This window comes from Eubalaena glacialis, chromosome 7, assembly GCF_028564815.1.
Source record: "Eubalaena glacialis isolate mEubGla1 chromosome 7, mEubGla1.1.hap2.+ XY, whole genome shotgun sequence".
NCBI classification, from domain to species: Eukaryota; Metazoa; Chordata; class Mammalia; order Artiodactyla; family Balaenidae; genus Eubalaena; species Eubalaena glacialis.
The window spans coordinates 97,538,449-97,565,157 of record NC_083722.1 but is presented as its reverse complement, the minus strand read 5'-3'; the positions used below and the strand labels follow the sequence as shown (position 1 = coordinate 97,565,157).

Sequence of the window (26,709 nt, the reverse complement as noted above, 5' to 3'; positions counted from 1 at the left end):
ATAAAGGGTTAGTTTTGACATAAAATTATTGACTACATATTTTGCAGGTATGGGCAATGTTATCATATAAGACCAATATATGATGAAGAAAAAAGGAAATCAAACTTTGTACATTCTAAACTTCTTCAAAAAATCACATCTGAAATGAGGTGTGGAAATAAACTAATATATTCCAGCATACATTCAAAAATGTTTGTAAAATTCAATGAATTCAATGTTGGAAAACTATTATTTATCAGAATCTTTGGATGGCAATCTACTTTCAAGTAAGTTAAAATACTTGTTCATCAAACATGTCAAAATAATAGAGGGGGAAAACAGCTTTCCACTGTTACAGAAGAAATTTAGAAATGACATTCAAAAAAATTAAAGTCATCTGAGCAGATATAAGATGTTATGCCAAATTCAAGGAGGAAAGTCTATTTTAGTAACTTTTAACAGAGACGTATATAAAGAGAAAATGAGTAGGGTTTGAAATCCAAAGATATTCATGTCGAAATCTTAGCTCTGTTGATTTCTAGTTGTGTGGTGATGGGCCAGTCTGTCTATCAGCCTGGACCTCCGTTTCCGTATCTAGAACACAGTGTTAATGATGCTCTCTTGACAACATTGTTCTCAGAATGTGAAATGAGTACGCAAAATGCCTAATAGTGCTCAGTAAGTGGTGACTATTCCTTGCGAGTCATCCTTTTGATACGAATAATCTTTATTAGCCCATGTACCAAAATTTACTGAAAGACTTTCAGTATTTTTTTGAATGGGAGAGGATTTAGAATATTGGTAATAAAAATATTAGGAATTGTAAACTTTGGGGGATGGATTATAATGAAATCAACCTGTGTAACCTTTCTTAAGTTATCTACCACTGTTAAACTCTATTTCACAACATTCTAATCATGATGATCTTTAAAATAGACAAATAAAATATATTTATAAAATATACAAATCTTAGCCCTTTGTTCTTAAAAGATATTGTTCTATCGTTATACTTAGCATGTGAACCTAAAATAAGGAAAAACACACAAAGGTAATAAATAACACATAAAGAATCCTCACCTCCCATTTGATAATCATTTCCTTGGGTTGAGAAGCTTGAACCCTTATGTTTTGTGGATTCTTGTCTGGAGCTGAAAAATTACAAGTATTAAAATTACTTTTTCCCACTGTGTGGTCCATAGATAAATCATCATATCATCCCTCCTCCCACAAAAAACAGATTTTTAAAAACTTTGATTATATTTGTTTATTTCTATCTGGCCCAGTTTGAAAAAAGATTTACGGCAGTTTTTTTTTTCCCCCCAGCTGTACTGAGATATAATTGACATATGACATTGTGTAAGTTAACATTATGTTAAGGTGTACAACATAATGATTTTAGAATGTATATATATCACATATATATAATATTTATATGTGTATATTGTGAAATGATCACCATAATAATGTTAGTTAACACATCTATCACCTCACATAAGGCAGCTTTTAAATATATATTTTACTTCAGGGAGTAAAATCGTGTTCATGGAGTGATATAATTATTATTCAATGGAGAGTGGAAGGTTTTCTTTACCTGTCTTCATTTTAACCCTGCTCTTTAAATTTTAAACCTGCTTTTAAAAATCTAAACCCACTATTTAAATATACATTTTAAGTTTTAAATCTGCTTTACCTTTTCTATTAGAATTATTGTTAGAAATTTTGTTGTGCATATTTGCCTCTAAGTGAATAAAATTAAAGATCATGTATTAATATCAACAGCCAAGTTTTAGGGGCATCAAATAGGAAACAGCAGTTAATGTGCCCATGAAATATATTCAGATAGATCCATTTTATAAAAAAGGGCTAAATATGGAGTTTAGTGCCAAGATGAATTTATACTAAAATCATACAAGTATCTGATTCAGTTATTATCTCCCCTTGCTTTTTCTCAATCCTAAAAGGGAATTCTATCCTAGCATATTTACTTCAGCCAGAGGAAAAAAAAACCAGGCTATGACCACATTGATAACCAATCCCAATTCAGTAATACAAATTTCAGCACTGTCATTATTTTATTGGTTTATAACATTATATAAGTCTCATTCTTACAATATTATAGTTTGAATTCTGTATACACTACTACAGCATGCTCATTCTTGAGAATTTTTTTAAAAAGCATCTTGGGAATTTAGATAGGTATTAGATATCCGTTTAGCTATTGAGATACGAAAATACACTAAATGGATAAAATTAATGACATTAGATGCAATGAAAATTTAACAAGCTGCCTATAACATGTCAAATGTTTTATTTCAGAAAGTTGAAATGAGGAGAAAAATAAAGAGAGAAAGTTGACTTTCTCCCTATATACTGAACTTCAGTTTAGAACTTACTTTACGGTACCTGATTTTAACACAATACTTAGCTATCAGAAATTACTCAGAGCAATGCTTGTTCATGTACCGCCTTGTAATATCCTGCTATCTATCAAACATCTACATACGACTTTTGAGACTGATGTACTTTAAATAGTTTGCATGCTGTTAAGTTTACAGAGCTATTCAAGCTCTCTACTGGGAGAAATCTAAAATCCTACACCAGGTTATCAATCCTTTCCTTTTACCCCCCCTAGATGTTCAAAGATGCGACAGACTAAAAACTTGTTAGGAACTTGAGGTGTGAACTGACATACCTGCTGGGGGTGTTTCATGATGGTCTGATGGCTGGCTAGGGTGGCTTCTCCCTACTTCATTCACGGCTATGACCCTGAACTGGTATCTCACATACGGAGCCAAAGATAACATGACTGTTGTTTCCTCTCCTTGGACTCTAGTCAATTCTTCCCACCTTCCAGGTTCCTCTCTGTTTCCTTCAAATTCTATAATATACTCTGGCAGTAGGAACATAGAAAAACACATTAGAATGGATTGAGAATGTTTAAGTTATACTAAGATTTATATACAATATTAAACATTTTAAAGGATGTTCTAAGGATAATCCACCCTTGGTGGTATTAATGGCTTCGATGTTAATTTTAACTCTGGAAACTACAGTTATCCCAAGTCTTCCCTACCGCTAATATTGCTGTTGTGATCATCTCCAGCCTCCCATGTCAGCCGAACACTTCTGTTCTGTCTTTCAGACAAGTGAAGGTTTTCCGGTGGATCCGGAACATCTGATTAATAATGAAAAAAAAACGGTGAGGAGAAGGCAGATCATTGCCTTTGTCGATCCCACTTCCTCACTCAGGCACATTGCAAGCCCCCTTCCCCTCGGGGCCCCTGTCTCCACTCTGAATGCCAAATCTCACCAATCCTTCTGGTTCTATTTCAAATGGATAGGGAGGGTGGGAGGGAGACGCGAGAGGGAGGAGATATGGGGATATATGTATATGTATAGCTGATTCACTTTGTTATAAAGCAGAAACTAACACACCATTGTAAAGCAATTAGACTCCAATAAAGATGTTAAAAAAAAACACCATAAAACAAATGCAGCTTCCTTCACATCTGTACATTCCTTCCCTACTGTATTACCTCACTCTATGGTGATTCCCAGTTCTCAAGGGGCCATCTTTGACCACCGGCATCAGAATTTTTTTTAGGAGTAGTTATTAATGATGAAGATTTCTGGGCCCTATTTCTCTGGCTTACTGAAGGAGCTGGGCCCAGGAGTCTGCATTTGTAAACAAATGTCCTGGTAGATATCATAAACCATGAATTTTGAGAAACATGAACTTGATCAAGGAGACCAGTATCTTCCAGCTCATATGCTTATTTATATGCCTGGTTCATCTCCTGTATGTGACTAAACGGATCTTCCAGAGTAGGAATCATATTTTATTAATTTTTGCACCACCCACAGTGCCTTGCACATAAATGTTTTGTGACTAAATAATTAAGTGAAAAATATATTATCACTTCAGCCATGCATCTAATTATCATATTAGAGCAATAAATTTAGTCCCTATGACTACAGGAAAATAAGAGAACATGAAATCAGGCTTTCTTTTCTACATGGTTTGGATTTTTATTTTAATTTTTAACAGTCAGTTATCAGTATATTATAGCAACTTTTCTACTCTGTTGGCCTGGAGTTCTAAAGAAGAATAGGAAGGGCGTTTATATGGGAAGAGGAAGATATGGCACTGAATGTTGTGACAGAGACTAGAAAATTGAGTAGGCGATGACAAATTTTAAGTGTTAAAGTACATGGAAATTTCTGGTACTTTAAAAATAAAAGGAACAGTTAAAAAAAAATCTGATCCCTAATGATCCTGACTTCCAAACTTTGGTTTCAATTCTCCCATGTATTCAAGGACATTTATCTTTTCTCAGAGGAGACAATGAAAGTAATATCTAATGGGGCCTTCTTATGGGCTCTTTCTTTTCCAAGTGGGAAGCAACATCCATTGCTCCTGCTGAGTATCTGACAATTGTTGGAAATTGATACTGACAAAAAAATTGTTTTCGATTCAGAAGAGAATGTGTTTATTTTAAAAATGTGGTCAGTGACTGCGTCCACACTGTAGAGCCTTAAATAAGAATTTATTTCCTCAACAGGCTTGAGGATCTCTGAGCTCAGAGAACTTAGGCTCCTCTCTTCAGCACTTACTAAAGCCACTCATTTCTGACGTTTTCTGAACCAACCAATGCAGCCTGTTGTGTCTGACATTAAAATCTGCTCTTTCCGAGAACCACGTGGAGCTACGATGGATGGACTGCAATTGAGACCTAAACGAATGATGCTCTTAAAGGAGGTTTCCGGCAAGGCTTCTGAAAGTAACTTCTGTTTAAAATGGGTCAAGCATATACTTTAAAACACTGTTTTCCAGGAAAAAGAGTCTTTTAGAAATTATACATGGATTTGTCATTTGTTACTGTCAGTTATGGGGCTATGCTTCTTAAAATCAGAGGCTAGCCTGAAAATTAGAATGTAAATGCCAACAAGAGGTTAAGAAAATGCAGCCTATCTCATAGATTATTTTTTATTATTTTCTTTTCATTCTAAAAACATTTGGTAATTACCTCATAAGTAAATAGTACATGTAATCCTAGCCACTATTTATTTAAAATGATCAAAATTGAACAGTTCTAGAAGATGGCAGCCTCATTACAAGACAGATGTATTAAATGTCACAAGAAAATTTAGATGGCATGTACCAAGTGGTAGGGACCCCTTGCCATTGCTCAAAATACTCGGGGGCAAAGGCCATGGATCCTGACATTTACACTTATAATTGTCGTGCCTAGGATAAATTCCAGTTTACCTTAGGCTCAACTATTTTGTCTGGAGAATTACTACTGGAATGATTACTAAGGATTGAACCTTTCTGCCCCTGAGGTAGCGGAAACATATCACCTAAAGGTTTCATTCTTTTGAACCAAGTCCATACCACCTACCACCTGGGAACTACATTTTTTTTTTTTTTTTTGAAAACCCAACATGGTGGCCATTTGCTTCGCTTGAAAGATGGTGGTCATTTATCTCACTTAAAATATAGTGGCCATTTGCTTCACTAGGAGAGAACCTGCCTATTTACTCATTTTTCACCAGCCTACCTCAAAAGAGACTGAATTCTTTCCTCTCAGTCTGTACCCACGGTAGGCAACCTACCTGTGAATCCCAGCAACCAAAGCGCTAAAGATACAAATACCTGTTAATAATCAGGATTAATCTAGACATATGGTAAAGGTGTTTAGGCCAAATCAAACCTCTTCTAAGGACTATCAGCAAACTCAAGGAAAACTAAATGGTGCCCACTGAAACAGAATTATGAGAGAAAACTGTAAAAATGTCTTTATCAGTCAGGGTCCCAGCAGAGAGTAAACAGTTCACACAAGTTAGGGTACTTCGAAGAGATTCTAATCAAGGCTCTTTCAAAAGATGTGAGCGGGATATCCAGGGTGGGGGGTGAGGGGTGGGGAGGGCAGTTACTGGAATCCCATCAGAGAGAGCTGTGTGGACAAAGCCTCTGAGAGAATCAGTGACTGGCAGAGGGACACACACAGCCAGCCTGCAGGGAGGGATTATCCAGAAAAAAAACACTCTCCCCCCACTGCCTCTGCTGCCAGGGCTCCCCGATGGCTGAACCGAATGAAAGCTTGAGGGTAAGTGGTTTGTTGGTGTCCACACAGGTCAGGTTTCCAGATTCAGAGAGCTGGTGGACGGTGAATCTGGAAGGGAAACTAGGAGAGCTATCCAACAGATGGTCTAAGAGCTATCAACATGGGTAACTGCAGGGGTAATTGCACTGATTACACCACTGAGGTGTGCACATTGTTTTCTAATTAGTATTATTATTTAAAAAAATCAGAGGCCTTTCTTTGCAGAAGAACCCTTGAAGTCCCTCCCTCCCCCCCTTCCTGGGACCCTGGGAGCTGAGCTCGGTCTAGGCCACTGGTTTAGGGCAGGACCACTGTTTAATCACCACTGGGCCCCTACCCTGACCGCTCCATGCTAGCCCATCTCCATTCCTCAGCCACATTTCTCTGTGCACTAGGAAAGTGTAGCTCAAGGGTCCTGGGAACTCAAGCATGCTTCAGTTTTCTTTCTGCTGATAGCATCACCTCCCACTGCTTCTGGCAACATTACCCAAGTAGAAGAAAAGAAATTAAGCATCAATTAACTTCTTTAGAACCAGAAGAGGCGAAAGCATTTGAAAGTAGGGTCACTCTTTAATTGAACATTTCAAACTAACAATAAATTGCACGGGCTTAAATAATCATTGGTTTAATTGCCTAAGAACAGTGGAATTTAATCAGTAATGGAGAAGAAATGAACAAAGATTTCTTTATTCGTTAGTGCACTTACCAAGGACAGTTACTTGAGTCATAGCAGCAGTGCTATCCAGAGAAGTGTGAGCTGAACACGAGTATACACCTTGGTCTTCTACGGTGACATTAGATACAGTCAAATTAGCTCCATCAATAATTATCCTACCGGGAAAAAAGTGAGTCTATGATGAGGATGAAACAAACAGAAACAATAGAAATGTAATCCTTTCAAAACTAAATATTCTGCATAGAAAGCAATTTAAGGAAGAATTTAAAAAAAACTTGTCCCATAATGCAAATTTTATTAGAGAATGCCATACTTGAAAACTGGAAAGTATCATTCAAGCACACACAAATGTCTACAAGCCATGAAAGGGATCAGGTTAGTTGGTTGGTTGGTTGGTTTTTAAATTACCAAATCCAACCATCTGTGATTCATGGGTCAGTGATGGAACCATCTTGCCTGGTGTGTCTGAAGAGTGTACCGTACCTCACAATAGCTAAGATAAATTTGAATAATTCTTAAGGTATGTTTAGGGAACCACCTACATAGGATCAACTTGGGTGCTTCTTACAAAGGCAGATTCCTGAATCACACCCCAGTTCTACAGAACCAGAATATCTGAGATGAAGTCTGGCAATCTCTATTTTTGACAACTTTCTCTTTTCTCCATCCTTCCGCCTCCCACATAGAATGCACTTTAAGATGTGATAAAAAGTGAACTCTGTGACTTATCTGAACAGTAGATGGCAGACTAGTACTTCTTTTTGCAAATCATTTGGTGCTGGCTTTTTATTATTTGTTCTCTTTTTGCCAATTTGTAATTGAGTTTACTATATGAATTTTTTAAATATGAAGTATACATTTTACCCTATGCCTATGTATTGTTAGCATAACTATTCAAGTATTTTTTTAAAAAATAAAGTTCCATTAAATCTGAGATATATTCACAGCAGTGTGCTATTTAGTTGAAATAAACAATGTCTTCCTTGTGGGGAGGGAGAGAAAATCTTAAATAATTTAGTTTCTTAACATAAAACTCGTATAGGCTGCTGAAAAGTTCGAGTTATAGAAAAACAATTAAAACTGTAGTAAAGTCAAACATGGTTCTGCCCTTTGATTACAGACAAAGTCGGCCCCTTACCCCTCCACCAATCACTGAATGATTTGCTAATCAATACTACCTGGTATTGCTAGTCAAGAATCTCACTATAATTCTAATGATAAAGCTTTGACACAGTTTCTCAGTTCATGTTAGTTATGTGTCCATTTGGTACAAATATCAGAATATTACATACACTGACAATTTTGCAAAGTTTACCTTCTTAGATGAAGAAATACAATTTAATAACCTCTTCAAGAGGGCTGTTTGTGCCCTGCACATCCACGAGGGCCCAGGGGAGCTGAAATCTAGCCTACAATCTTCTTGCCAAGATTTGTACCCTGGTGTGGGGCTGCTTCACGCCAGAAAGAAAGGGCAACTTTAGGGCAACTTTTCTGTAACGCACTGTCTTTTAAAACTCACAAATGTACCTCATTTAATCAAGGTAGAATGACCCCCTGGTCCTTGAAATCTGGTAGGTATGATGTACCCAGGGAGGTTATTAAAAATTTCCTTTGTTAGGCTCAGTCCAGTTTCCAAGTCAGAACTTTTGGGAATAGGACAAGGGCCACTGCATTTGAACATGATACCTGGGTAATTCCGGCTCACATCAAAATCTGACAACTATTTGTGTTAGCAAGGATACACTCTGCTATGCTGAAGTAACAAACAGCTCCAAATTCTCAGTGCCTAAGACCACAACTCTTTATTTCTGTCTTACACTATGTTTCCATCATAGGTCAAATGTATTCTGCCTGAAGAAATCCTTGTTAAGCACATTATACATTTTAAAAATGGTTTCTACTCTACATAGAACCTGTTCTCTGGCTTCATCGTCATCTCTGTTCCTCTCAGTCTTTTCCCCTGTTTTTACCTGCTTAACTACCTCCCATGAGGAACTTGCCATCATTCTACAACCTCTCACCTCCTTCAGCTGAAATATCCAGATCGCTAGTCCCCGAACCATGTTAACCTCCGGTGTTTTCTTGCTCCATTCCGTCTTGTAACAAATTTCGCTCCAGGCAATATTAAAAATGTTGCTTTCTTTGGAGACCTGTGTTTGAGGCTCAGTTCCACCAACTATGACTTGTATAATCTTGCACAAAACTTGGAGCCTAATTCACCTTATTTAAGAAATGGGGATAACAATATTTTCTTTCTTTTCAGGAGAAGTAAATGAGGGAAAACACATAAAGTGATTCGTGTATAGAGCCTGGCTTACTATGTCCTCAAAGAGGGTTAATAATAATATTAATCAAATTGATTTAATTCATTGTTGGCTTGTAACTAATCACACTTCTTAACGCCCCCAACTCCCATTCCTCCTGCCTTTCTGCTTGAACAAATTACCTTAGTTCCTCTTTTCTTAGGAAGAGACCCTTCTATCCTTATAATCTCTGCCTAATCTAATGCCTTATAACCTCTGCATTCTTATTCCCCAGCCCTGAGTTCTACCCCATTCATCTGCTGCCATTTCTGAGGGGAAAAAGAAGCCCTTCCTTGATACCACGATAAAGCCCTCCCACTTGTGCTTTTGACACCTTTTCCCTCTCATCCGCCTATTCACATCCCATATCCCTCTGCCATCCCTCTCCTTCAGGACTGGGTCGTTCACTCTGTCTATGGTCATGAACAGTCCCCATTACATTTGTTAAGGACAGTCTAAATTTTAAAAGTGGTTTGAGATCATATCCATACTCCATTTCATTTTTCATAACAACATTGTATTGTCTAGAGCCACCTGCAGGTTAGAAATCCACAGAAAATTCCTTGAGGTCATTTCAGCCTTCCTAATAGGTTTACTGTGAGGATAATAGAGGGAAAGCATGTATGGGAGGCACTAACGTAACGTGAGGCACCCAGCAGGTATAATGGTCCAGGGTAGCAGTTTCCAACGCTTCTCATACCCCTGTACATAACAGGGGACAAAAGGGGAGACAAGAAGGTATTTTACTTCTCATTTTCCTCTATGTGCCTTTGGATCGGAAATTTAACCACTTTCTAGGTAAAAGCTTCTGGTTCCCAGCCTAGTGATAAGGAGAAGGTGTCCCGGCAGAAGGTGAGAAATGGGAGCTTACTAATGGTTCTACAGAAATTTAGCAGATACCTGTGATCTCAACTCCCTGCTACAATTCCATGCCTGCTCCTGGCTCCAGTCAAGACCAGCCTGCAACAGTCACTCCCAGCCCTTCCCACCCGAAATATCACTTCTGTGTTAAGGAAAACTAGAACAATGTCTGCATTACTTAGGTGACTCAGAGAGCCAGAGGCTCAATTGAGTGTCAGCCCCAGCATCCTGCAGAAGCTATAAAACTGAGTCACACAAAAAGGCTGGTTGGAGAGTCTGGATTCAGGGCCTAAATATGCAGGTCACATTACCAACAAGGCATAAGTCTGATTCCCTTCTTGGCTATAACCCAGAGGTTATACGGAAGACCCCAAATAACTACACAGTAGACAAAAGAGGGAGAATATGGGGGGGATCTGAGCAGATGACAAATCAACTCACACCTAACCAAAGGCTGAAGATCTCTGTTGCAACGTGTAGCCTGTTAGATATCAACAATTATTCTCCTTCTGTGTCACTGACAACTGGTTGCAGTACATATGCTGCCTTTCCACAAACACAAAACACAGAGGAGGGATGAGATGGAATATATTAAGTACCCAGCCTGAGACTAATCAATGCCTTTATATAGAAGTGGCACACACACCCACAAATACCAAAAAAGACCAAGCAGGTAACAGAAATGAGACAAGACTACCAGAGAAATGAGGAGAATGAGTCATCACAGCTAAATTGGACTGAGTACTGAGTATATTCTAAGTGCTTGGTGTTAACTCATAATAACTCTATGATGAAGTTACCTTAAACAATTTTTTTGAACTAAACTATGTTATAGAATATAAAACTAAGGCACAGAAAAGTTAGGCAGCTTGTCTAAGGTCACAGACCCAATAAGTGACAAAGTTGGGATTCAGTCCCAAGCCCCTGGGTTCCAGAGCCCATGCTCTTAATGATGACACTGCCACCATCTCGCCTAAGGAATGCAAGTCCTGTCTGAAGACCTTCAGATTTAGTTTTTCAGAATGATGAATAACAAAATAAGACGGCGGGTGAGATTTGGATCAAGGATGGTCAAATTTTAACCCCTAACTCAGCAACAACGCAAAAGGAAGAGGAATGTCCTCTGCTTCCAAAAGACAGTACACGCATTCATTAAATATCGACTGTTTTCTCTTCCTTTGATACACTTAACAGTGTTTAAATATAGTACTAGTCAGCGTCTAGTCACACTTACTCTATATTCTCTCTTCTACACTTTTACATATTCTTTACAAAGAAGCTGGAAGGCTCAAAAATATACTTGTCAATACTTACCAATGGGAAGGATCTGAGATATGATTTAGCTTCCACCCATGAGATAAATTCCTATGAGATTGGGAGGTAGAAGAGAAATGGGCACCATCTCCTCTGGGGCCTTGTGAGCAGACAGCGACTCTGGCAGATATAAGAGCTGGCAGTGCTGGACTCACCAGGAGAACCAGTGGAGTGAGGGGGGCAGTGAAGACAGCAGCAATTTCCAGACATGTGAATTGCAGCTGCAATGCCACATCACCGAGAACCCAAAAGCTTAGTAAGCAGCACCCATAGACCTATCTCCTCCACTCTTTCCAATGGTTTTGTGAGCACCCAAGCCCACGCAATAAATATTCCTCAAATAACAGGAGCGGTTTCTGTTGCCTGCACTCACAGGATGGTACACGTTACATGAAAAATCGGTAGCAAAAATGAGAGAAATGTGTGGAAGTAAAGTGAAACAAGTACACTGTTTGACCTTTTAAATACTGCCTTAAAGACTGAAATGTAATAAGCAGTTTTTATATTTTAATTCAGTGTGTATACTTTTACAGCTATTTTTCTTTCAAATGCAAGGTTTAATCCCAAGCAAATATTATGAGATACTATAATAGTTTACCATAAATGGGTGTTGTATTTTGTTAAATTCTTTTTCTGCATCTATTGAGATTATCATATGGTTTTTATCCTTCAATTTGTTAATATGGTGTAGCACATTGATTGTTTTGTGTATATTGAAGAATCCTTGCATCCCTGGGATAAACCCCACCTGATCATGGTGTATGATCCTTTTAATGTGTTGTTGGATGCTGTTTGCTAGTATTTTGTTGAGGATTTTTGCATCTATGTTCATCAGTGATATTGGCCTGTAATTTTCTTTAAAGACATACCAATTGCCGACAAACACATGAAAGGATGCTCAACATCACTAATCATTAGAGAAATGCAAATCAAAAACACAATGAGGTATCACCTCACATCGGTCAGAATGGCCATCATCAAAAAATCTACAAACAATAAATGCTGGAGAGGGTGTGGAGAAAAGGGAACCCTCTTGCACTGTTGGTGGGAATGTAAATTGATACACCACTATGGAGAACAGTATGGAGGTTCCTTAAAAAACTAAAAATAGAACTACCATATGACCCAGCAATCCCACTACTGGGCATATACCCTGAGGAAACCATAATTCAAAAAGAGACATGTACCACAATGTTCACTGCAGCACTATATACAATAGCCAGGACATGGAAGCAACCTAAGTGTCCATCGACAGATGAATGGATAAAGAAGATGTGGCACATATACACAATGGAATATTACTCAGCCATAAAAAGGAACGAAACTGAGTTATTTGAAGTGAGGTGGATGGACCTAGAGTCTGTCATACAGAGTGAAGTAAGTCAGAAAGAGAAAAACAAATACTGTATGCTAATGCATATATATGGAGTCTAAAAAAATGGTACTGATGAACTTAGTGGCAGGGCAGGCATAAAGACGCAGTCATAAAGAACGGACTTGAGGACACAGAGGGAGAAGGGGAAGCTGGGACGAGGTGAGAGAGTAGCAATGACATATATATAGTACCAAATGTAAAATAGATATCTAGTGGGAAGCTGCTGCATAGCACAGGGAGATCAACTCAATGTTTTGTAATGACCTAGAGGGGTGGGATGGGGGGGTGGGAGGGAGGCTCAAGAGGGAGGGGATATGGGGATAAATGTATATATTTAGCTGATTCACTTTGTTGTACAGCAGAAACTAACACAACATTGTAAAGCAATTATACTCCAATAAAGATAAAAAAAAAATAGTTTACCTACCTGCCATCCTCTGTGCCATTAATTTCAAAGGCTTCTCCATCTTTACTCCAGGATAATTTTAAACTGTATTTCAAATGTGAGTCACATTTGCTCTCACAATGTAATTCAAGTGTGTGTGATCTGGGGACACGAGGATTCTTAGGAGAAACTCTAAGTTTTGTAGCATCTGTTTTTATAAAATAAAGATACTAGTTAGAGCTATAGAGCACAGCTTACTTTGCTGTCAAGTGCCTGCAATTTAATCAACCAAAATGGTCAACACTGATAGTCAAATCCTCATGCAATGTTTGTCACACTGTTATTTCCTAACATCACATATCATTACTATTTTCATTCCTTCCAAGCCAGGGCACCTGGGTAGAAGTATATATTAATAGCAATTTCCCAAGAGTGTAAGCAAGCAAATGCCTCTGGATATTGAAAATAATATAAATTGTCCTTCTAGTGCTTCTGGACATGTGATCAAAATACCATAAAGAGGAAATCAATTAATTTTCTATTAACTTGTTTATTATTAACTCAAATCTGAGATTAAATGGTGAAGCCCATGCATAGATGAACTAACAACATGAAGGTGTGGAATGCGAACATAAGCACCATGAACGTGGAGGCTTTGCTTGTTTTGTTTCATTCAAGTAACTCCAGAGCCCAGAAGGGAGCCTGTGTACAGTAGGTACTCAATACGTATTTGTTGAATGAGTTACAGTGAGTCATATTTGGAAAGTAAATTAGTAATAACAATATGAATAAAATACCTAGGAATAAAAATAAAATACCTAGGAATAAACCTACTTAAGGAGACAAAAGACCTGTATGCAGAAAACTATAAGACACTGATGAAAGAAATTAAAGACAATACAAACAGATGGAGAGATATACCATGTTCTTGGATTGGAAGAATCAACATTGTGAAAATGACTATACTACCCAAAGCAATCTACAGATCCAATGCAATCCCTATCAAACTACCAATGACATTTTTCACAGAACTAAAACAAAAAATTTTACAATTTGTATGGAAACAGAAAAGACCCCGAATGGCCAAAGGAATCTTGAGAAAGAAAAATGGCGCTGAAGGAATCAAGCTCTCCAACTTCAAACTATACTACAAAGCTACAGTAATCAAGACAATATGGTATTGGCACAAAAACAGAAATATAGATCAATAGAACAGGATAGAAAGGCCAGAGATAAACCTACGCACACATGGTCACCTTATCTTTGACAAAGGAGGCAAGAATATACAATGGAGAAAAGACAGCCTCTTCAATAAGTGGTGCTGGGAAAACTGGACAGCTACATGTAAAAGAATGAAATCAGAACACTTCCTAACACCGTACACAAAATAAACTCAAAATGGATTAAAGACCTAAATGTAAGGCCAGACACTATGAAACTCTTAGAGGAAAACATAGGCAGAACACTCCATGACATAAATCACAGCAAAATCCTTTATGACCCACCTCCTAGAGAAATGGAAATAAAAACACAAATAAACAAATGGGACCTAATGAAACTTAAAAGCTTTTGCAGAGCAAAGGAAACCGTAAACAAGATGAAAAGACAGCCCTCAAAACGGGAGAAAATATTTGCAAATGAAGCAACTGACAAAGGATTAATCTCCAACATTTGCAAGCAGCTCATGCAGCTCAATATCAAAAAAACAAACAACCCAATCCAAAAATGGGCAGAAGACCTAAATAGACAATTCTCCAACGAAGATATACAGATTGTCAACAAACACATGAAAGGATGCTCAACATCACTAATCATTAGGGAAATGCAAATCAAAACTACAATGAGGTATCACCTCACACCACTCAGAATGGCCATCATCAAAATATCTACAAACAATAAATGCTGGAGAAGGTGTGGAAAAAAGGGAACCCTTTTGCACTGTTGGTAGGAATCTAAATTGATACAGCCACTATGTAGGACAGTACGGAGGTTACTCAAAAAACTAAAAATAGAACTACCATACGACCCAGCAATCTCACTACTAGGCATATACCCTGAGAAAACCATAATTCAATAAGAGTCATGTACCACAACGTTCACTGCAGCTCTATTTACAATAGCCAAGACATGGAAGCAACCTATGTGTCCATCGACAGATGAATGGATAAAGAAGATGTGGCACATATGTACAATGGAATATTACTCAGCCATAAAAAGAAACGAAATTGAGTTATTTGTAGTGAGGTGTATGGACCTAGAGACGGTCATACAGAGTGAAGTAAGTCAGAAAAAGAAAGACAAATACTGTATGCTAACACATATATACGGAATTGAAAGAAAAAAAATGGATCTGATGAACCTAGGGGCAGGACAGGAATAAAGAGGCAGACGTAGAGAATGGACTTGAGGACACGGGGAGGGGGAAGGGTAATCTGGGACGAAGTGAGAGAGTAGCACTGCCATACATACACTACCAAATGTAAAACAGATAGCTAGTGTGAAGCAGGTGCATAGAACAGGGAGATCAGCTCCGTGCTTTGTGACCACCTAAAGGAGTGGGAGGGAGGCTCAAGAGGGAGGGGATATAGGGATATATGTATACATATAGCTGAGTCACTTTGTTATACAGCAGAAACTAACACAACATTGTAAAGCAATTATACTCCAATAAAGATGTTAAAAAACAAAACAAAACAATATGAAGCTCAAACATTGGTACCATGGCTCTCTTGGAAAATGTCTGTTTCTTTATAATTGTTTCAAAACATATAATCCTTACTCTTAAGGACCATATTAAAGGCAGATATACTTTACCCCAAAGTGGCACTTGGTAATCCTCTCAGAAGCCAAATCTCATGAGCTGACCTCCAACTCCACAATCATGTTCTAATATTTGCTATCTATATGTTACTCAAGAAACTGATTAAAAATTGAAGTGTTAGTAAAATTGAGTTTTTGATATTCCAAGCATGAAATTTGAAGAGGTTATCAAACTGAGTTAATTTCAAGTGAATTACTAAACATCCTACTCCTAATTCTAAATTTAAAGAAATCCATTGAATAATAATTGATACCATTTAATAAGCACTTATTTAACTAGACTCTGTGAAGAAGTTCACATTCATTGTGACATTTTACAACAATCCTATGAATATTAATATCTCTACCTTACCGAGAAGATAACTTAAGGCTAAAATGAAATTAAGTAAGGATACTAATATTTTCTAACTAGTAAGGGACTGAGCTGTGATTTGAACTCAAGACTGGAAGAGACTAAAGCTCATGCTGCATAGCCTCTTATTCAATTCCATTCCTGACCTTCCTTTTTCATATGTAAAAAGTATGCCCTTAACTCTCATGGATACGATTCCTATATAACCCTTACATATAAAATGGACATTAGAGCAGACCAAAAGTTTATGAACTTGGCATTCTCTCTGGCCACTAGCTGTTTTGAGGTCCACTTTGGGCCAAGCGCTGTGTTGGGCAATAGGAATGTGAAGGTTCATTTGGATTCCAGACTTCACTCTCATTATCTTTCACCTGGCGGAGTTGCTTATCTTTGATCTAGGTTGGTTTTATAAAGTATAAAAAGAATCATCTTCATTGATGTTATAAGAGCATTTTAAAAATTGCACATACCACTTGAAAATGCAGAGAGACATCCACTATAAGTAGACATCAATGAATATTAATGTGCCTTAAAAATATAGTCCATGGGGCTGGCATGTTGGATAACTTAGGGTACAGAAAAAAATACGATGAAAGAATCAAAGAAGGAAAGAAGGGTGTGCGTGTGTGTGCAGAGAGAGAGACAAATGTTAAGGTAGCAGTGAAAACAGATGATTAAACGAATATGTACCTGTTATCGAAGCAGAGGTAGTAGCAGGCCATGAGAGTGACCTGTCACAGGAAATACAAACCCTCCCTCCATTTACTATAGAACCTTTCTATTCTTTGTGTTTCCCTGAAAAGGGTTCTCTGAGCAATTTTAAAATCAAAATATTGCTGATGCCTGTGGATCTGGGTTCCGGTCAGCCTGAATCTAGGTGCTGAGATGCTCCTCTTTGGGACGCTGACATATCTTGGCACATACTTAACTATTGGGAGCAATTAAAAATGAAACAGGCTGCTTGAACAAGAGAAAAAATACAGAGCTGTTTATGACTCAAAAAGAGGACAAAACCCTCCTCATTTTGTCATGCCGGAGTCTTTACGAAACTGATCCTTTATGAGTTTGTGAAATTTTTAGTTCAAAGAGTTGAATACTGGTGACATTACGTTGAGTTGGTTATTGAAATAAAATAGAGTTACAGGAATACACCAAAATAGAGGACTTTTAAATATTGCTGGTCATCCATCACCAAGAACACCTAGTTCCCTCTTACAATTGTATAAAGCCATGGACACATCATCGACATATCCTATAATTCTTGTGAGGGTCGTTTAGATGAAACCCAATCTAGGAGTTTTGAAACAGTCTAAAGAAATTTAACGGATGCCAGAACTTAAATCGTATTGTTTCACTTGGGAAAATGAAAAACTGAAGCCATGTGACAATTCATGCAAAGTAAAAACAAAATAAAATTACTTCTAATATCCAAATTGGCTGTGACTGCTGTTTTTCCTTTAGCATTTTCTACCCAACAAGAGTAGGAACCAGCATCTTCTTCTGTGGTCTCGTTGATCTGTAATGTGCCATTCTCATGGAAGTGATACCGTCTGCCTTCAAGGGGTTTTGCTTCTTCCACCTTCTGCCTATAGAAAGTAGAAATCAATTTGGGTTTGATAGAATCCTACACTCTTTTGCAAACTGGCCGCTGATGTCATTCAGTCTCATCCCTTCTTCAGGAGCTTAGCAGACCTTATGAAATGTTCCATTAGAGTTCACAATTTTTCCAAAATAGGCGATAGGTATACATCTTACCTGCCCAAATAGACTGACTGGAGGAAATCTGCGTCTGACCTCTATGCTTCTGCTGTATTTATAATAGCGCTCAGTACCACTTTGCATCTGTCCTCAGAGTTTAATAAATAGTTTCTGCCTTATTGATGGTGAACCCCTTAGTTAGTCATTGCTTCAGGGTACTAAATGGGAAAGCTAGTAATTGAAAGAGATAATGAACATTCTGAACCTCCTGCTGTCCTAGAGGAACACTGGTCACTCAGAAATATTATAGGCCAGGAAGTCTTTCCTGTCCTGTGGACATGGATTACATTGACCCTCATCACCCAGCGTCATTTTCTCCTACATTCATCCATTTTCCAAGCATTTGCTGCCACAGCTTGATTCTCCCTATACATTTCACAGTAAGAGGCTACTGCAGAGAAAATATCCAAAGGACAAAGTCTGGCTGCTGTTCACACGAGATTTTACAGGGCGGGCACTAGGGTAAGGCAAGTGAGGCACTTGCCTCAGAGACAAAATTTAAGCGTTGCCAAAAAAAATCTCAGTATAATCAAGATAAATATTTTAATGAGGTATTTCTAAAAATCAAAAATAATACAAAAAAATCCACAATGAACAAAATATCCAAATTTTAAATAAAGACAGAATCTGACCCTATATTTGGATGACCTTGCCTTGCTCTCCTCATTCTAATCTCAGCCCTGCAGAGCCCTGGGAAAAATTATTTAAGACTAGTTTAACCAAGTTTTTCTAGTGAAGGAACAAATATGGTCGATTCATACAATGATGTGTTTGGAGTCACTATACCAACCAATATATCGAAATTAAATTCAAAATACACGTTGACAAAGTTTTAAATATAGGCACTTGGAATGAAATGCAGACTTAACAATTATTTAGATAATACCCAAAACAGCAACAGTAATGTATGACCTTAGATATATCCGTAATGGAGACCTAAACTACCTATAAGATTGTCTTAGCAATCACTTCAATCTTTTGCTTTCCTTTGTGAGCAAAAATGGCTCTCCATATTTCCCCATGTGAGAGACTACTACAAATCTAATCAACAGTGCCAGGAAAGGTAGGTAAGTAAGTTCGCTGCCTTATTTCTCAGAGGCACTCACTACATGTAATAACTTGACACAGTGCAGCCTATCAAATGATGGTTGAAGAAACAAGGCACAATCTACAACCGACATTCTCTTAAGAAAACTGTGTAACAGCTTACCAGGACACAATTGCCTCGGGTGAAGCAAAGAACTCACAATGTAAGAAAGCACTGTACCCAACCACCGTAGCATAATTTTCTTCATCTGCAGTTTGTATCAATGGACGGACATCTATTGGAAAACAATATAAATGCAGTTTTAAATGTTCATATAAGTAATACAAGAAAACTAATTTTTTTCTATATCCTAGCCATATTAATAAGGGAAAGCAGTTGAATATCACAGTATGTATTCTTGAATTAGAAAGTATCCCAATGCAATACATTTTTGGAAGTATAACTTTTAGTATGAGGTCTCATGCTCAAATGTAAGGTGAAAGGTACTTTGATTTTTCCCCATGTTTTATGTGCCGAGAGTTCAATCTACTTGTGAGTATGACCGTGAACATTTTCCTGTAGAAAAGAGCAGACAAATAGTCTGCTCCCAGGTATGCTTACCTACAACATCGATGTTGGCATTGGCAAGGATAGTGCCATGGACATTCGAGGCTTCACACTGGTACACAGCGGTGTGATTCGGTTGCACATTGGTAAAACTGATTTCCCTGGGGGAGATGACATCACCAGAAAATGGATTTCCTACAAGAGATTAAAGACTGTCAGTGTGATAAAAAATAGAACCTAAAATATTTATACACTATTCATTACACGTATCACACAGTATTTATATTTTAAGACCAGTTTAGGGTGAATAAGAGTTCATTGAAGCCAATTCTTTAGAATTTCTTAACATCAACCATGATTTTTTCTTTCCAGACCCTTCTGCAATTTCAATCGTCCTTCACATGAGTATTTATTGCCAAAATATGTGTTGATCTCTAGCTGTCTGCCTCTCCATACCCACACCCACAAGTAAGATTCCACATTTTCTGTTTAGCACTCAAGTCCCACTATGAACTGAATCTCACTTACTCTTGTAATTGAAGTCCTGATACTGCCCAGCATAAACCACATGACCAACACAGCTGGATCCCCCCAATCCACCAATATTGACTGCTATCTTCCCCCTTGACATGCTGTTCCTCTGTTTCACTTCTTTGCCCTTCTGCAATTTTCCCATCTACACCATTCATTTCAATTGCCCTGCTTTGCTATTTAACCACTTCAGATAAATAGCTCATATATTTCATTTTCCCAGGAGGACTAAACTCTTCTTGAGAGCACAGACCAGGTTTTCTACCTTTTCGGCAATAAATCTTACCCCACTGCTTATCCATGTATAATTCTGGAAATATCTTTTGGAAGTGAGAAAATCTAATATTTATGGTACTTTATTTTTTTTTTAAGATTTATTTATTCATTTATTTATCTTGGCTGCATTGGGTCATCGTTGCTGCACGCGGGCTTTCTCTAGTTGCAGCGAGCGGGGGCTACTCTTCGTTGCGCTGCACGGGCTTCTCATTGCGGTGATTTCTCTTGTTGCAGAGCATGGGCTCTAGGCACACGGGCTTCAGTAGTTGTGGCACGAGGGCTCAGTAGTTGTGGTTCGCAGGCTCTAGAGCACAGGCTCAGTAGTTGTGGCGCACAGGCTTAGTTGCTCCGTTGCATGTGGGATCTTCCCGGACCAGGGCTCAAACCCCTGTCCCCTGCATTGGCAGGCGGATTCTTATCCACTGCACCACCAGGGGAGCCCCATTCCCACAGCATTTGGCCATGTGCCAAAGCACGTGCCCTGCTCTGAAACTACAAACAAGAAGTGGGAAGAGAAACATATTAGCTAGGAATGTTGAATAAGGGGCACAAATGTTAAAATTTTTCATTTATGGGCTTCCCTGGTGGTGCAGTCGTTAAGAATCCACCTGCCGATGCAGGGGACACGGGTTCGATCCCTGGTCCGGGAAGATCCCACATGCCACGGAGCAACTAAGCCCGTGTGCCACAACTACTGAGCCCACACACCACAACTACTGAAGCCCACGTGCCTAGAGCCCATGCTCTGCAACGAGAAGCCACCGCAATGAGAAGCCCACGCACCACAATGAAGAGTAGCCCCTGTGCGCTGCAACTAGAGAAAGCCTGCGTGCAACAATGAAGACCCAATGCAGCCAAAAAAAAAAGAAAAAAAAGAAAAAGTGACTATGCTAAGTTTAAGGTCATAGAAAACACTGAATATTACATAATAAAATAGATTATTTAACATCTTTATTGGAGTATAATTGGTTTACAATGGTGTGTTAGTTGCCACTGTATAACAAAGTGAATCAGCTATATGTATACATATATCCCCATATCCCCTCCCTCTTGCGTCTCCCTCCCTCCCACCCTCCCTATCCCACCCCTCTAGGTGGTCACAAAGCACCGAGCTGATCTCCCTGTGCTATGTCACTGCTTCCCACTAGCTATCTATTTTACATTAGGTAGTGTATATAAGCCCATGCCACTTTCTCACTTCGTCCCAGCTTACCCTTCCCCCTCCCCGTGTCCTCAAGTCCATTCTCTATGTCTGCATCTTTATTCATGTCCTGCCCCTGGGTCCTTCAGAACCTTTTTTTTTTTTTTTAAGATTCTTATACATCATTTTTCCCTCTGGGAGTGAGAAATAAATACATCTTTACACTTAACTGTGAGCTCCATGGGGGCAAGACCTTGTCTATGTGTTGTGCACTATGTTCCTAGTGCCTAAAGAGCAGCTATCACAGAGGAGGCAGTCAGTAAATCTCTCTTGGAATGACTGAAAACATTTTTGTTGGGTGGCATTTTACCCATGGCAGAAAAATAGCCCCTGAAAGATGGCCACAGTCTAACTGGATTGGATGATTATCCTGGATTATCCAAGGGGGCCCAAAGGAATTATAAGGCTCCTTATAACCAGAAAACCTTTCCTGGCTATGGCCAGCCAAAGAGAGACGTGACTACGAAAGGATGGTCGGAGAAATGCAACGTTGCTGTTTTGAAGTTGGAGGAAGGGAGCCGTGAGCCAAGGAATGTGGGCAGCCTCTAGGAGCTGGAGAAAACAAGGAAAGGGTTTCTCTCCTAGAGCCTCCAGAAAGAAGCACAGCACCGCCGACACCTTGATCTAAGCCCAGGGAGACTTGCGTTGGTCTTCCAACCTACAGAATTGTAAAATAATAAATGTGCACTGTTTTAAGCCCTGAATTTGTGGTAATTTGTTATGGCAACAATAGAAATTTGATACAATACCGTAGGACAATTTATCTCTTAAGAAGCGTCAAGATGAGTAGCTCTTACAAGTTTTTTAACGTTAAAAAGAATAGTGTCTTTGGTCTCATCCTGTACTCTCACACCCTACTTCGAGTTTTTACAAGTGTCAGAGTAAACCCCATCATCCTGTTCAGTTCTTAGACCATTTGCCCCATGGTAAACTGAGTCTGCATAGCATTACAAAAAGAAGAAATGAAACTATGGCCTCCTGTTTGGGTGACAAGTAATTAAACATTGCTCCAAGATGCCTTCTGGGATAGGTATGGAAACTGCAGAGTACTGTGGCATACAGACTTCCAGGAGCTTCCAGAATTCTAGAAAGCCAAGTTCTTTATCAAACAAAAACCACTAGTCCTGACATAAGTTGTCTTTGGTCAGCTCAAAGGGCAAAAATGCAATATAGGGAGAGAAACTTCAGCTCTGGAATTAATCATTTCAGTTCCATTTATGGCTCTAAATTCACTCGGGTTGTGTCCTCAATCAAGTAAGTAATGTAATCTCTGAGCCTCATTTGCCACATCTACAACCTGAAGAATAAAAATATCTCCTTTACAGGGCCCACTAGGAGGCTCAGAAATATTGGATGCAAAGTATTTGAAAAAGGTTAGGCTTGTAATCAATAATAGTAATCATTTTGATTTAATTTTCAAATATTCTATATAAAGGATATGTAATTGCTAAAAATATAAGCTTAAAGAGATTTCAAACCCTTTAGTGATCCCACTGTCATCAAACATCCCAATTATAAATGGTTATAATCTGTTGGCAGGGAAGCAAGGAGAGCTGTGGAAAGATCCCACTGTCACCAAACATCCCAATTATAAATGGTTATGACCTGTTGGCAGGGAAGCAAGGAGAGCTGTGGAAAGAACACAGAACATGGGTTCCAAAAATGTGGCTTTGGTTCTGGGTCTGCCATTACTCAGCTCTGCTATCTTGCATTAGTTTGTCTTCAGCCTTGATGTGCTCATCCATCAACAAACGTGTTGGTTCTATTTTGGATATAAATCCATAACCTAACTGTTACTACTACCAATCTAGCCCAAGGGTCCAGTATCTTTTAGGCAGCTCCTAATTGGAGTCATACAGTTGCTTCTCCATTCAGAGGCCAGAAAAATTCTGTTAATAAATTAGAGCCTGTCACTCTTCTGCTCTAAATCGTCCAAGAGCTGCCCATCTTATTCACAATAATATCCCAAGTCCCCTTTTGGACCTTCCCCTTTACATATGATGTGGTCCCTGCACCTCCGGACTAATCTCTCCCAGCACTGCCCCTCCTCACTCACTCGGCTTCAGCCATACTGCAGTCCTTGCTTTTTCTCAACACTCCAAACATACCTCGGGTCTTTACACTCACTGACCTCTCCACCCTGAAAGCTCTTTCACAGGTAGTTGCATAGCTGCATCACTCACCTCTTTCAGATCTCTACTCAAAGGTAAATAACCACAAGGATCTTACTAGTATTATCTTAAAATTGGAGAGCAGCTCTAGGTCCTGGACTTCTCTTACACCCACCCCTTCCCCAGCTAGTTTTCACTTTACCACATTTATGTGTTTATTTGTCTGTTGCTTGTCTCTCCCCACTAGAATGTCCGATTCATGAGAGCAGGGACTGTCTGTTTTATTCACTGCTATCTCCCAAGCAACAAGGCCAGTGCCTGGCACAAAGAAGGCATTCAATAAATATTATTGAATGAAATAATCAATCTGTTAAATATAAATAATTGTACTCCCTTTAAAAGGCTCCTGTGGGGACAAAGCAGTATGTGAATGTTCTTCATAAACAGCCAAGTGCTATTCAAATATAAAATTTTATGATTTTATGTTCCAGAAAATCTGCATTTTTTATTTTAGCATCCTTAACATTCTTTATAAACAAAAGTTGTTTTCATTTCTGATTTACCTGAAGTCTTATTTTTCATTTCTTATTCTGTTCTCTAAAGAGATGAGGAAAAATGTCTCAAATTGAGGAAACTAATAATGAGGGCTGAAGTGTCATCAACAGATGAATGAATGAAGAAAATGTGAGATAACTGCTATATTTAACATGGATAACCAAGAAGGACCTACTGTAGAGCACAGGGGGCTCTGCTCAATGTTACGTGGCAGCCTGGATGGGAAGGGAGTTTGGGGGAGAATGGATACCTGTATATGTATGGCTGAGTCCCTTTGTTGTTCACCTGAAACTATCACAACATTGTTAATCAGTTATACTCCAATATACAATAAAAAGTTAAAAAATAAATAAATAAAAACAAGACAGATCCACAAAAGCAAAAAAAATAGAAAATGTGAGATATATATATATCATACACACACATATGCACACAATGGAGTATTATTCAGCCATAAAAATGAGAAAATCCTGTCATTTGTAACAGCCTGGATCAACCTTGAGGGCATTATTGTAAGTGACATAAGTCAGACAGAAAAAGACAAATACTGTATGATCTCACTTATATGTGAAATATAGAAAACAAAACAAAACAAAACAAGCTCACAGATACAGAGAACAGTTAGTGGTTGCCAGAGGGTGGGAAGATGGGCCAAATGGGTGAAGCGGGTAAAAAGGTATAAACTTCCAGTTATAAAACGAATGTCATGGAGATATAATGTACAGCCTGGCAGTAATAGTTATTAATACTGTATTGCATATTTGAAAGTTGCTAAGAGAGTAGATCTTAAAAGTTCTCATCACAAGCGGAAAAATTCAGTAACTCTGTAAGGTGACAGACATTAACTAGACTTACCACGGTGATCATTTTGCAATATACACAAATGACAAACAATTATGTTGTACACCTGAATCTAATATAATGCATGTTTGTTATGTATCAATCAAAAAAAGAAAAGAAAAAAAATTTTCAGAACTGTTCATTGTTTTACCAAAGTATTTGTATTTTAAATAAGGAGGCACATTCTTTCTTCTGAAAGCTATAACAAGACAGAACTGAAAGTGATTTTGTTTCATTATCTGCTGAGAAAGTAGATATGGTCATACTGTTATTTGACAATTTCTAGATTAATAGTCATAAGCTTGTGTGAGTAATAGATATTTTAAAATAACTATCATTTTAATTTTCAATCTCATCATCGAATGTGTTCAGTTAGTATCTGCTTGTCATTGACACTGTACCTATTGTCATACAAAGAAAATAAAACAGATGTTTCTCTCAAAAATAACAATGAGCACGAAGGCTTCCTCAGTATTTGCTATGTGAAAACAATAGTAAACAGTACTTTGGGAGTGTTGTTTGTGTGGCAGTCACTGTGCTAAACATCCTCTATGTGTGTCATTTAATCTACATAAAAACCCCCAATGGTCGGTGCTATTTTCATCCCCATTTTACTGATGAGGAAACAGGTTTTAAGAGGGTCAGTAATACACCAAATCACACAGCTAGTAAATGGTAGAGCCTGAATGCAAACAAAGACCCTCTGGATCCAGAGTTTATAACCTTTCACAATGTTCTACAGGTAAGTAATATCCTACTTGGTAGACTCCATTGATCTCTTTCAATTACAACCAACTACCATTAGTTCCATTTTGCAGTTAAAAACTTAAGCTTCAGGAGATTCCCAGCTGTATGATCTTGAGCTGTTTAGTGAATCTCCCCAAGCTTCGGTGCACAGCCAAGCTGGGACTCCAGGTCTATATGTTACCAGGATGCCTACCCTGATACGAGTGGGTCTAGGGCAAAGGAACTAATAGAATCAACACACATATGTCTCCATATTGTAAATGCTCTAAATCAAGCTGATCAATTGACCAATAAGATCTGTTCTATTATCCTACTTTAACAAAGACATTCAAAATGACCAGGGATGGGACTTCCCTGGCGGTCCAGTGGTTAAGATTTTGCCCTCCAGTTCAGGGGGTGCAGGTACATCCCTGGTCGGGGAGCTAAGATCCCACATGCCTCGCGGCCGAAAAACAGAAACAGAAAATGGAAGCAATACTGTAACAAATTCAATAAAGACTTTAAAATTGGTCCACATCAAAAAAAACTTAAAAAAAAAAAAAAAAGACCAGGGCTCTAGGTTCAAATTGAGGATTTGGGACTTCTTGGAGCTCTATGCTGGAACACAGTGGAGTGGGGAGATTAGGCCTTCAGCCCTGGTCCATCCCTTCTTTTCCACACCCAGCCCATCTGGGAAGGGCTCAGAGCTGACTGCACAGGGGATTTTTCTGGTCTTGGGTACTGAAGCTTGGTCGAGAACCTGCAGTGAGCCAAGTTCAGGCTTTGCATGTGTCTTTGGCCCTGCGGATTTCTCAAATCATGGAGATAGGCATGCCATAGCAGGTCCTTGTAAAGAGCAGAGCCCAGTGAGGAGCCCCTGTTGCCTGGATCCAAGCGAAGTCCTGCACTCCAGCCTGTGCTCTCAACCACTAGGTCCCTGCACCT

General features: G+C 38.6%; 1 protein-coding gene across 1 annotated transcript in view; it reads right to left on the bottom strand.

The window, feature by feature from the left end:
- CHL1 (cell adhesion molecule L1 like) overlaps window positions 1–26,709 on the bottom strand; it is an 80,239-nt gene that overhangs the window by 17,560 nt on the left and 35,970 nt on the right. The window contains exons 10-17 of the mRNA XM_061197488.1: window positions 19,579–19,719; window positions 19,141–19,252; window positions 17,592–17,758; window positions 13,043–13,208; window positions 6,793–6,917; window positions 3,053–3,154; window positions 2,672–2,869; window positions 1,057–1,127 (exon numbers count right to left, since the gene is read on the bottom strand). Coding sequence (XP_061053471.1) covers window positions 1,057–1,127; window positions 2,672–2,869; window positions 3,053–3,154; window positions 6,793–6,917; window positions 13,043–13,208; window positions 17,592–17,758; window positions 19,141–19,252; window positions 19,579–19,719 — 1,082 coding nt within the window. The remainder of the gene's footprint in view (window positions 1–1,056; window positions 1,128–2,671; window positions 2,870–3,052; window positions 3,155–6,792; window positions 6,918–13,042; window positions 13,209–17,591; window positions 17,759–19,140; window positions 19,253–19,578; window positions 19,720–26,709) is intronic.